General features: G+C 39.2%; 1 protein-coding gene across 5 annotated transcripts in view; it reads left to right on the top strand.

Annotated features, from left to right (window-relative positions):
* LOC126808629 (ATP-dependent RNA helicase A) overlaps positions 1-11,758 on the top strand; it is a 37,297-nt gene extending 25,539 nt beyond the window's left edge. For 4 of the 5 annotated variants that reach the window (XM_056100676.1, XM_056100682.1, XM_056100679.1 and 1 more), the window contains 8 exons: positions 81-192; positions 1,380-1,547; positions 2,833-2,917; positions 3,468-3,566; positions 4,403-4,570; positions 5,620-5,735; positions 6,893-7,087; positions 9,833-11,758. In XM_056100676.1, coding sequence (XP_055956651.1) covers positions 81-192; positions 1,380-1,547; positions 2,833-2,917; positions 3,468-3,566; positions 4,403-4,570; positions 5,620-5,735; positions 6,893-7,087; positions 9,833-10,097 — 1,208 coding nt within the window. In that variant the 3' untranslated portion in view covers positions 10,098-11,758. Of the gene's footprint in view, positions 1-80; positions 194-1,379; positions 1,548-2,832; positions 2,918-3,467; positions 3,567-4,402; positions 4,571-5,619; positions 5,736-6,892; positions 7,088-9,832 lie in introns of those variants that run through there. The other variant, XM_050533517.2, reaches the window with a different exon arrangement.
* Positions 11,759-12,834: the final 1,076 nt, after the last annotated feature.

Below are 12,834 nucleotides of genomic sequence, written 5' to 3'. Positions count from 1 at the left end.
CCTTAAGAAAGACCTACAATAGGCAGATTTAGCTCTTGTATAATGTATGTTTAATAGAGATGTATATCTATGTATTACAGAAATGAGAGCATTAGATAGTAATGATGAATTAACACCATTAGGTAGAATATTAGCTAGAATGCCTATAGAACCCAGACTGGGTAAAATGATCATCTATGGATGTATATTCTAGTAAGTGTTTTATATAAATTATACTCAGTAAATCAGATATAGAGACTTGATATTTGGTAAAGGAATTGTGTTTGATCATCCATTTAGAATTGTAATCTGCCACTGACAGTTAAATTCACTACAATTGACATTCAGTGATTTGGATGGTTGTTTTTACTGATATGTACTGCAGATATTTACATGTTAAATAGTGGGGGGATTGGATGGCTGAATGGTTATCACGTGCACGCTGTATCAGAAAGTCTGTCATTGAGTCAACTGGCGTGGTTTTGATTCCCTGGATGTACGTGACAAGGAGTAGGGTCGCCTGTCCAACCTCGTGGGGTTTTCTCCGGGTTCTCCGGTTTCCTCCCACTGCTAAAGACCCCTACGCGCAAGTGAATTGTGGAAATAAAATTGAACCATATGTTAGTCCCCAACTGACCTAGTTTGTGTCGAGTGGACATTAAACCCCATTTCTCTCTCTCTCTCTCTGTTTAATAGTATGTTATCTCGAATTTGTGTATCTCAAAATATGTATGGTCAACCTCAGATGAGCATTGTATGGTCAACCTCAGATGAACTTTGAAACAGGACATTGCCAGAAGTCAATCAAGCCACATGTAACAGGAACTGGTCCCAAACGCTACTCATCTTGGGGCGATGCTCTTCGAAAAAAGCGTAAGGCTCAGTCAATTCAAATACGATGGTCATGAAATTTAGCATGCTTGTACCTAGGATAATTGCAGGAGCCATAGTGGCTAAGTAGGTAAGAAGCTGGCTCACTAGCCTGGAGGTTGTGTGTTCGATCCCTCCATTGGCCGAGAAAGTTCATCAGAATTTTCCAACGTGGTTTTCCTTGTCAGTGGTGAAGGACGGAGGGCCCAACAAGGACAGCTGTCTAGTATACATTGGCGTGCATGTAAAAGATCTCTTGGCAGTTGGAATTTGATATAAGTGTAGGCCATAGTGCCACTGCCTGTGCAAAATTTCCCTCACAGCACACTGTATGGCGTATGCCTGTCTTCATTAGCCCAGTATAGGAGCAGAACAGTAGGACGTTAAACCCCCATTTCATTTCATTTCCATGGACAATTGCATATTGATTGACTGACTTTGAATTTTGATATGACATCATGATTCTAACCATCTTGAATTCTTTGTTGCTTTATAATGTCATGCTAGATAGATGTTTGATATATTTACAGTGTGGGTGATGCTATGTGTACCATAGCCGCTAGTACAACCTTTCCAGAACCATTTGTTACTCAGATGGATAGACGAAGATTAGGCTGGGTTCACAAGAATTTGGCTGGTAGTCGGTCCAGTGATCATGTAGCTTTGTTAAATGCTTTTAACATGTGGGAAGAGGCCAGGTAAGACTTTCGTTGTTAAGATTCTGGGGTCTCAGTAACTCAGTGGGTAAGGCTCTGGAATACTAACCTGAAGGTCCCAGATTAAATCCTCAGGATTTTTCTGGCAAGAAAAGCTGCCAGTTTGTTAGTATTAGAGGAAAAACATGTTGCCTTCATCTATTAGTGTTTAATGTCCGCTTTCATCGATGATGATATCGCAAACAGGTTGTCTTATTTTATTATGCTTAGTGGGAAGAAACTGGAGTACCCAGAGTAAACCCACGAGGTTGAGCTGGCACCAGGGGATCAAAACCATGACCGCAAGCCAGAGCTAACCAGCCAGCTAGTGCTCAAAGCTCTAGGCTGCACTTAACAAGTTGGCCATTCCTTTAATTAATATGTTAAAAGAGGGGAGTGGAGGGTGACAAAACTGCCTTAAAAGAGTAGCAGAGGCTGGACAGGCCAGCAGATCTGTGTAGCTGCTGGATCAAATAATGAGGGCAGACTATAATAGATACAGTAAACCTTGCATAAGTCGGATTTGTATAAGTCGGATCTTCGCTCAACTCAGATAAAATCGTTTGGACCCTTTGATCCTGCACGTTTTTCTTATTAAATTTCTGTGCGTAAGTCGAATCTTTGCTTAACTCGGATCAAAATGTTCAGTCCATTTGATCTAATACTGGCTTTTTTCCTTCGCCTAAGTCAGATCGGCAGTATGTTCACAACATGCTGTTAAAAATACAGCCTGGCTAACACCATTGAAATCCAAATACAGGGCAGCGCCCAAATTTGCGCAACTCGACCATATAAGACGAAACGAAATCGGTTCTAATTGGGCTAGGCAAAGCAATAATTGACTGAATTTTCTCAGCTTTTCAACAATTCTAATTTTTCCCCACCCCAGCTTACTTAAATTTCGTTTCGTCTTATATAGCCAAGCCACGTTAATCCGTACGTTCAGCAGTAAAAACTTGCCCAGTAAAATTGACTTGGAACCGATTTTATTTCGACAAGGATTCAATAGGACGGTTACTGAACGTACAGGGCGCTAATGAGACCTACGTTCAGAGCTGAACTAGGATTTCAGCTAATTCGGATCTTCGCGTAACTCAGATAAAATTGGTCAGGTCATTTAGATCCGACTTATGCAAAGTTTACTGTATTTAAAAAAGCTCTGCACAACATCAGTACAAAAACAGATTCTAGGTTGAAATAAGGTGGTTTATTCATCTTAACGTTTCGGGATAAAAAAAACTTGTATCAAATTTTACGTGTATTTGTATATTATATTATTATATTGTAGATGTGGAGGTGAAGACAGTGAAATGTATTTCTGTGATCAGAAATCTCTTTCTATGACAACATTACGTATGACCTGTGAAGCTAAGGTACACCATCTTATCTACTGCTTATATTAGCAGGTTGTAAATATACCAGAAACATACTTGATACATTTGTATCGAGTTGACAGTTGGAAATAAAAATTGTTGATCTTTCCGCTTGTAGACGTGATGAATGTTAACAGGCCGTAGCTAGCCCAAAAATGTTAGGGCCTCAAGGGCTTCTGGGGGTGCTGATGTACCTACATGAATGTTAACAGGCCTGTAGCTAGCCCAAAAATGTTAGGGGTCAAGGGCTTCTGGGGGTGCCAATGTACCTACACTTGACGGTCCACGGCGAACAGCACAGTGGACACACCTCCCTTCAGAGAAGGGTCCAGGGTGTTCTCTCCCAGAAAGTTTTGAAAATATATAACAACATCTCGTCGTGGGCGCCCAGCAAATGTCCCTCAGCTTTATGGGCACGTTGGTCATTGGCTTTGTGGAAAGGGCGCATTCGGCACTCGCTGAAGCTGCCAATTTTTTCCAGCTGCCCCCCTCCCCGCTAGCTACGGACCTGATGTTAATAACTCTATGTATATTTGTTTATGTTTTTCAGAATCAGTTACGTGATATTTTAATTAATGTTGGTTTCCCTGAAGATTCTTTGTTAGCTCAACCATTTAATTTTACTGGTCCTGATAATAGACTTGATGTTGTAAGTATTACCATCTTCTACACCTTAATCCGTCATTTGTGTTTCAAGAGTTTTTGTTTTTGTCCTTAACTTTTTCGGAACAAAACTGTACGCACTTTAATGTGTGCGCCTTTCAGCAGAAATAAGAAATGATATTATATGAAGGGCTTGTCAAATTTGATAGAAAAGTATTGTGGATCTGTGTATCTAAGCTCATACACATCATCTGTAACCACCTTTATATAGCTGGGAATCTTGGTTAAGATATCAGATACAGTGTCAGTGATAAGGCCTGTTATCTAGGCCTCCGTTTGTATGTGACAAGGAGTAGGGTTGTTTGTCTAACCGTGCGTTTTCTCAGGGTCCTTCGGTTTCCTGTCACTGCTGAAGGGGGGGGGGGGGTCGAATGGTTAGCATGTGCGTGCTGTATCATAAGGCCTGTCATTGAGTCAACTGGCGTGGTTTCGAATCCCTGGTTGTACGTGACAAGGAGTAGGGTCGCCTGTCCAGCCTCGTGGGTTTTCTCCGGGTCCTCTGGTTTCCTCCCACTGCTAAAAACTTGAATGCGCAAGTGAATTATTGTAATGAAATTGAAGCATATGTTAGTCCCGAAATGACCTAGTTTGTGTCCAGTGGATGTTAAACCCCATTTCTCTCTCTCACTGCTGAAGACTCCTAGGTGCAAGCAAATTATTGAAATAAAATTGAACCATTTGTTAGTCCTGAAATGACCTAGTTTGTGTCCAGTGGGCGTTAAACTCTTACTCCCACTCAGCTTACTCCCTCTCTCTCTCTGCTTACTACCATATGTAATTCAAGGAGACTTCACAACATGTTAATTTTATTTAATTTTTTAGGTGATAACATTATTAGCAATGGGTCTGTATCCTAATGTCTGCTATCATAAAGAAAAGAGAAAAGTTTTAACACAAGAATCTAAAGCTGCTTTAGTCAACAAATCATCTGTTAACTGTAGTAATCAAGATATCAAATTTCCATCACCCTTCTTTATTTTTGGAGAAAAGGTAATTCAATATATTTTGTATATATGTAAGACGTAGCACATTGTTATAATGATGACTATAAAGACAGTAGTTATCAGATCGGGTGTTAATTATGGTGTTTCATTCAGGAGAACAAGGTCTGGACATTAGGCACATATATTATACAAACCTGGACACATTGACTGAAAAGTTCATCCAGATATTCCGGCATGGTTCCCCCTTTGTCAGTGATACAGGATGGAAGGCCTGACAAGGACAGCTCTCTAGTTATTCGCATGGAACGGAAAAATGAGGTCCCTTGTACACACTTTGCACGTAAAAAATCCCTTGACAGTTGGAATTCGATGTAAGAGTAGGCCGTAGTGCCGCTGTCCGGGCAAATTTCCCTCATCTAGAGCACACCGTATGGCGTATGCCTGTCTTCATTAGCCCAGTTCGGAGCAGAACAGTAGGATGTTAAACCCCATTTCATTTAATTTAATTTTCAAACCTGCACCGGTGCCTTATGTGCTGGCTTGGAAAGGGGCATGAACATTCTACTTGCAGTAACGCGACATCACTTCCTATACTATAAATGGGGCTACCATATGCATATGATATATTTATTGCACATGATTCTAGAACAGTAGTTCAAATAGCAACATTGTTTTAATCCATATTAATCGTAAATGTAAAATGAATAATTTGAACATTTTATTCAAATTATTGCGAGCAAAGATATTAGCCTTTGAAGGTTTGACAAGACGTGTGCAATAATTTCAACCACCATACTGGTTATTCAGAGCTAAGTCTCACTCCTCCATTTTAAATTAAATCAAAATATGGCTGAACCGTTCTAATCTATTTAATATCAGAGAAATCTGATGCCATTGAGAGTTGATTATGTCCTGGATCAGTTAAACATGCATTATTCAAGAGCTAAATCTGCCTATTTCAGGTCTTTCTTTAGGCCCGAAATGTTATCTAAATTATAAATTAGACATTAATTAAAGATACATTATGGGAGATTCGGTAACGAGTTATTGTATGTTCTAAAATTGTCTGGTATTTATATTTTTTTTCTGATATAGATAAGAACAAGAGCCGTATCATGTAAACAGATGACAATGGTTACACCATTACAGTTGTTATTATTTGGTGCTAGAAATGTTACATCTCAAAATGAACTTATTGTCCTTGATGGCTGGTATGTTTCATTTATAGCAAACTTTAAAAGATCCACCTTGTCTCATGGAGTAACACATTGGCGTCACTTCTGGGATTCCATCATGTGGTCTTCTAATATCAGTGACAGATGGCTCGGCTGAAGAACACTGTTCTTGTCATTCATAGGTTTATGCATATAAAAAGATCCCTTGTCAGTTTAAATTCGTTAAAGTGTAGGTGTTTTCCCATCTTCATTATCCCAGTTGGTGTAACCATGGTGGTTCTAACGGAAGTAAACTCATAGGTTTATTTGGCCTATTGCCTAAAACCTTGATTTATAAATCCGAGCTAACTTGGTTTCATTTGTCAGTGGTGCAGGATGCAACAAAAAAACCTGGATTGCCTGTATACTCTGACATGTTGGAATTTGATGAAAATGTAAAATTTCGCTGAAAGCACACTGCATGGCATATGCCAGTCTTCATTAGCTAGCGTGGTGCATTATGGAAAATCTTATGTTAAATCTCATTTTATTAACAGAAACAAATGAAGAGCCCAGGGAAAGAATGATCTTAGTCACTTTTTCCATGAACCTCAGTTGTAGCAATTTGTATAAGCTTTCCATGGAACAATCGACTTCAGATAAAAACGATCTGAGTAACATCAAACCAGGGCCCTTCTGAAATGGCCCCCAGGTCAAATACATATCCATGATACCTTTTATTTCACCTAAATTAGACTGAAATGTTGGAAGTCAGCTATTCTGGTAATTATGGGTCGTATTAAACATCATTTTGAAGTTGTTATTAAACCCACTCGTCGTTCTGTTCGTGTCAAGCATTCTCATGCAAAAGTTTGTTTTGCGTTTTATGCTAAAAGACAAAAATTGACTTACATGTAGATCGTTCTTCCCCTGAGCTCTTCAAATGGCTTCTCGTGGTTTCGAATCCCTGGTTGTACGTGACAAGGAGTAGGGTCGCCTGTCTAACCTCATGGGTTTTCTCCGGGTCCTCCGGTTTCCTCCCACTGCTAAAGACACCTACGCGCAAGCGAATTATTGAAATAAAATTAAAAACCATGTGTTAGTCCCGAAATGACCTAGTTTGTGTCGAGTGGACGTTAAACCCCATTTCTCTCTCTCTCTCAAATGGCTTCTATTCACAGTGCTTAATAATCTGTTTTCTCTCTTTCAATCAGGATAAATTTAAAGATGGATTTTAATCTGGCAGCAAAGGTGGTAGCTTTACGACCAGCATTAGAGGCTTTGATTGTTCGAGCTACAAAGGAACCCGAGGGAATCAATGAACCTGGTGAACAGGAAGAATCTCTGTTAGGAATTGTACGGGTATTATCCAGGCCCAATGCTGGTAGATTTGGTCTTCAAAATGAGGGGTACGTATTTTAACGCAGGTCATATACAGTGCACTCTGTCACATCCGACCTCTAATAACTCCGGCACTCTGTGAAATCTGACACCATTTCATGTCCCGATTTATTTCCTTATTACTTCATCCAAAAAATCTCTGGGTAATTCGACCTCTGATATTCCAGATTACGACATCAATCAGCCGTCCCGTCATATGATTTCCATTGAATTGACACCGTATAATCCGGCCTTCAATCGGTAGGTGTGAAGCAAACACTCACCAATCAATTATCGGTGAGATTAAAACTCGATGGGCGTGAAATCACAAAAGATTAACAAGCAATCACCAATCAATTATCTGTGAGATTAAAACTCGCTACCGTGGGTCTTTGTTGATTACTTTGATAATTTTAATCTCTTGTACGACAGTTGTGACAAATACTCAAGAATATCCACGAATTTTGCCCCGAATTCAGTCGTAAAAATATTCCTAGCACCTGTTGGAAATATTCGTTGCGCATGCCGATTGAACCTGAATAACCTGTAAGTTTGGTCACCCTACGGATCTCTTCGAACCTATGACGACGACCTGAGGATGCTCAATTCACAGTCCGGAGCGCCCCGAATTGACAGAATTGCAATTGAGAGACGCGGAATTCAGTCCTGTCACAGTTCTGTCAGTCGATTGTCACTATTTTTGGGATTGAGAGAATTTAATTCCGGATCGTTCAATCGAGTACGCCCATTATCAATGAACACGTGATAGCAAAGACAAGAGTGCAATCAACTGAAGACGGCAAAGAAGATAAATTAACGACAGACTTGACCTATTCAAAATGCCTACGCATGTTAAATGAAATAAAAATTAATGTTATAAAATTTTGAATGTACAGAAAGGTTTATCACTTTTAAAGGGAATGACATTCTGGTGATTCGAAGCTACATTATAATAATACTTCTGGTTTTCTAAGTTTTGAGAAAACTGGATATTCCGACACTCGGCGTAATCCGACACATTGTAACGATCCCGTACGATGTCGGATTTGACAGAGTCCACTGTATTGCTATCTACCCTCTCTGTCTACAGTTTCTTATTTACCCTTATTTAGCAATTGATACATGTCAATATTAACGTCTCCGACCAGGTTCCTTAAAAATAATTAAGGAAAAGTTAACATATCATACCGGTATATTCCCCAATTGGTCAAAACTATCCCAAACTATTACTCCCTTGTCTGTCTGAAACCACCCTAGTCATAGAAATAATTTTCCAAATTGTAGGAATCAGGTGGTTTGAGGGGTCAGGTCTAAATATTAAGGCCACCAGCAGATTTTGTCAAGGTCACAAGATGTATACAGGTCTAGCATTAACTCTAACCCTAGACCTAACCCAAACCCACAATCCTGGGCAACAATTACATGCCTGTGTACACCTCGTGACCTTGACAATCTACAGGTGGCCTTAATATTTAGATCTGACCATTGTTTACCAGACTCGAAGGAGCACAAGTTTTGGGTGGTCAAAGTGCTAAGTGTTCAAAACTTTAGCTAGGGACTACAAATATCTGATATTTTCTCAGTTTTACCGGGTGGCTATTAACTATGTGAAGAAAAGAGCCTGGCCTATTTATTTTCAGCGATTTCTGAAATTGATTTTCAGAGTTCTGCCTTTGTGACAAATCATTAGCCCAGTTGGTGCAGAAAGTAGGACACTAAACCCCATTTCATTTGTGTCGAATCTTTGTTGACACTTGATAATTTATTTGAAATTTGTACTGCGTGATTGCAGGGCTGTCGGTAATTTTGTACAGATGATCAGCAGCACTGCTAATCAGAAAGTCAAATTTTGCCAGATTTGACTAGCAAATTTAAAAATTGATTAGCAGTTTTTCGGTTTCAACATAAAACACCTAAATAACAAGATTACTTTAATTTATAAAAAATGATTAGATTTCATTCTTAAGATTTTTTAGAATTGTAGCACTGCTACAGGTAGCTGTGAACATTTCTGAATGTAGACTTTTGGTTATGTCTGAAGCCAATTCTTGGCAGTGGCTTCTGAAGTCCCACTCATTTTAATTCTTATTTCTTCGTTAGAAAACAATTTTGTCTGCTTTTTATCGTGTGTTACTATTTTTTTTCAATCGGACGCACACAGTTTTATACGAATAATCTCGATTAACTAGACGCACGGGATATAAACAATAATATTTTACGGGAATTCTTACTTTGATTTCTCATTTTACGATACGTTTACATGTATTTTTTTTTTATATTTTATTGACAATACTTGGGGAATACACTGAATTTATATTGTTCAAATTGAATACTGATATAATTACTTGAAATTGTCATGTCTTGCAACTTGAGTGGTACTACTTGATTCCCTAGTTCCGGTTTAATAGTCCCAATTCATAGAGTTATGTCCCTGTATTATATATTATAATGAATTGAGTCTGGGTAGTTCGACAAGAAAGTTTTGCTTATAAAATTTAATTGGTATTTTACACACGTTGAAAGTGTCGAGAAATGTGGATAAATCTTTGTGTCAATATCCAAAATGACAGGCATATTAATGATTCGCAGTTACTGCAAATCAAAAACGTTAGATTTTAATTTTTGTATAGCAACGGACAAAATATGTATCGCAAATTGCGCTGTGATACTGGTTGTCGGCAGCCCTGCGTGATTGTGTGGACAGCTTTGTACTTGGACAAAGAGAAAATTCAATACTATGACGACATATCTAATATCATTTATTTCTTTTTCAGCTATAATCCAAATCAGGGCCGTGGGGCGAAAGTACCAAGAATGGGAGGATACGGCGACCGAGGAGGAGGTAGTGGAGGATACGGTGGACGGGGAGGGGGATTTCGTGGTGGATATGGGGGAGGAGGAGGTGGATACCGAGGAGGGTATGGGGGTGGTGGAGGGGGTTATAGAGGCCGTGGAGGAGGTGGTTATGGGAGTGGGGGCAGAGGGGGTTATGGGGGAGGGGGTTATGGGGGTGGGGGTGGATATAGAGGAGGGTATTAGATTTATGTGTTGTACTTCTATCCATATCCTTAAAGGGCATATTTTAATTGTTAAAATTGCATTTTATGTCTCTTAGTTTTAGGGTTCTTTGAGTAAGCCAAAAATTCACAAAAGTTTGGATATTTGTTGATGTAAATATTTAAAAATCAGTTTCCATGTTCTGATATAAATGTAGTAAAATGTTACTGTAAATTGTTTGTATTTGATCATGTCTGTCACACATTTTACATTACAATTCAAATTTATATCAATAACCTTCAAAGATCTTATGAGAAATATTAAAATCAGAAGAATTTGATTTTGAAGCACATGTGGGGGGGGGGGGGGGGTTAGTGGCCAAATGGTTAGCATGTGAGCGCTTGATCATAAGGCCTGTCATTGAGTCAACTGACATGGGTTCGAATCCCTGGGTCCCCCGGTTTCCTCTACACACAAGCGAATTATTGAAATAAAATTAAACCATATATTTGTCCCAAAATGACCTAGTTTGTGTCAAGTGGACATTAACCCCATTTCACTCTCTTGTATCATGGAAACCATTGTCAGGAACTTTTACATTGTATTCTTATTATTTGTGTTGATGAAATTATGATTAAGATCACCATTTCAAATTGCCCGTCTTCATTAGCCCAGTTGGAGCAGGACATTCAACCCTATTCATTTCATTCACCATTTCAAATTGTGTTTAAAAACACTACGCGGATCTGGTTTTCAATTGAACTTTCTTGAATTGAATTTTCTCAATCCCTCGAAAGATGTCATTCTCGTATAAACACAGGGCATGTCTTTAAAACTTACGATGATTGATCGGAGCAAATGTATGTAGTGTTTTCTTTTTTTTTTTTTTAACAAAATATCTTTTTATTGTAAATACACAGTAACTTCACCTTAGTGCTGTTTGTTAAGAGAAGGGGATTGGCATTGTTCCTGATCCGTGTTATAATTAAACCCTTGTGTAATATACAAGGGACTCACTGTAATGTGGGTGTAGTCAGTGTGCAATGTACACCTAGATGACAGTGTAATTAACGGGTTGAAAAATTACCTGTCAGTCAATTTATAAACTTGTTATAAAATTAGATATTTCAAAGAATTTAACCTTAGTTCATAAGTTTATCTGTAAATGTACTGAATAATTTTTATTTTAAAAAAAAAAGGAGATAATGCTAAATATTGTCAAATTCTTTGCAAAATAATTCATCCAGATTTTCCGGCGTGATTTCCCCTTGTCAGTGATGCAGGACGGAGGGCCTGACAAGGACAGCTGTCTAGTCGTTCGGATGGGACGAAAAATCGAGGTCCCGTGTACACATTGGCGTGCACGTAAAAGATCCCTTGGCAGTTGGAATTCGATATAAGAGTAGGCCATAGTGCCGCTGCCCGGGCAAAATTTCCCTCATAGCACACTGTGCGGCGTATGCCCATCTTCATTAGCCCAGTTCAGAGCAGAACAGTAGGACGTTAAACCCCATTTCATTTCATTTCATTTCATTTTTGCAAAATAATGCTTGCTGATCTGATGTCGAAAATTGAAGTGAAGCCATGCCATAAAACCTCGGTGTTATTGTTATTATTCAAATTATTGCTTTATCATTTTGCTATGAAATCATTTTTTATAAAATCATGTTGATGGTTGTGTTATTAAATATCGTAGACACAGTTCTGGTCGTTTGTTGTTGGCAATGATACTCTGGTTAAATAGAGGTTTGGGTTAGTGAATGGTCTGAAACATATGAGCCATGGTGGTTGAGCGATGAGATTGCTAGACTCCCAGTTGGAATGTCCCTGTGTGAGCTTGTCCGGGGTAGTGTCTATAGGTTACCATAGAAAAAATAAAACATCCCTACATAAGTCTGAAAAGAACCAAAGTATCTTATCCCTATAGTCACTAGTCGGGGGTAGGGTGCAAGCAAACATACCAAGGCACTGTGCTAATGAAGACGGGCATACGCCCAGAGGCGTAGCCGTGAAATATATATTGGGGGGGGGGGGCAACCCTAACCCTTTTTTAAAACCCCTAAAAAATATAAACAAACACCATGTGGCCATGCTGTCTACACAACTCGTTTGCTCATTGGCCCAGACACCGCGTACAAAGTATTATTATTACGTGGGTGGCTGAGTGGGCGATAAATATTTGGTTTAGGCGATAATGTTTTTGGGTACCTACATGCGATTCACTCTGATAAGTGGCAGAAAAAAGTTAACAAAATATTACTGACAGGCTAACTAGACACAATTTTATGGAACACAGGTACTTTTCACTTCACACATGTTTCCAGGATGATTCTCTCTCTGTTTTATTTTAGCAATGTAAACCTTATTGGGATATGTACAGGTTTTATACACATAGAATGTTAACTAATTTTAATAGTAGAAGTTTGGAACTACTATTAAAATTTTGGGGGGGTCCAAGTATATTCAGACCCCCCTCCCCCCCAGAAAATCAGTTGGGGGGGGTCGGACCTCCCCCCCCCCCCATGTGTGACGCCCATGCATATGCCATACAGTGTGCTATAAGGGAAATTTTGCCTGGACAGTGGCGCTACAGCTTACTCTTACTCTGAATTTTAACTGCAGCAGGATCTTTTACGTGCATGGCAATGAGTAACAGGACCTTGGGGTTTTTTTTGTCCCATCCAAATGAATATAGGTTGTGCTGTGCCAGGCCCTCGATCCTGGACCACTGACAAGGAAGAACCATGCCAAAAAAAAATTGATGAACTTTCTCGCCCAA

Source organism: Patella vulgata, chromosome 1 (genome assembly GCF_932274485.2).
Source record: "Patella vulgata chromosome 1, xgPatVulg1.2, whole genome shotgun sequence".
In the NCBI taxonomy this organism is placed as follows: Eukaryota; Metazoa; Mollusca; class Gastropoda; family Patellidae; genus Patella; species Patella vulgata.
This window is presented reverse-complemented; position numbering and strand designations above follow the sequence as displayed.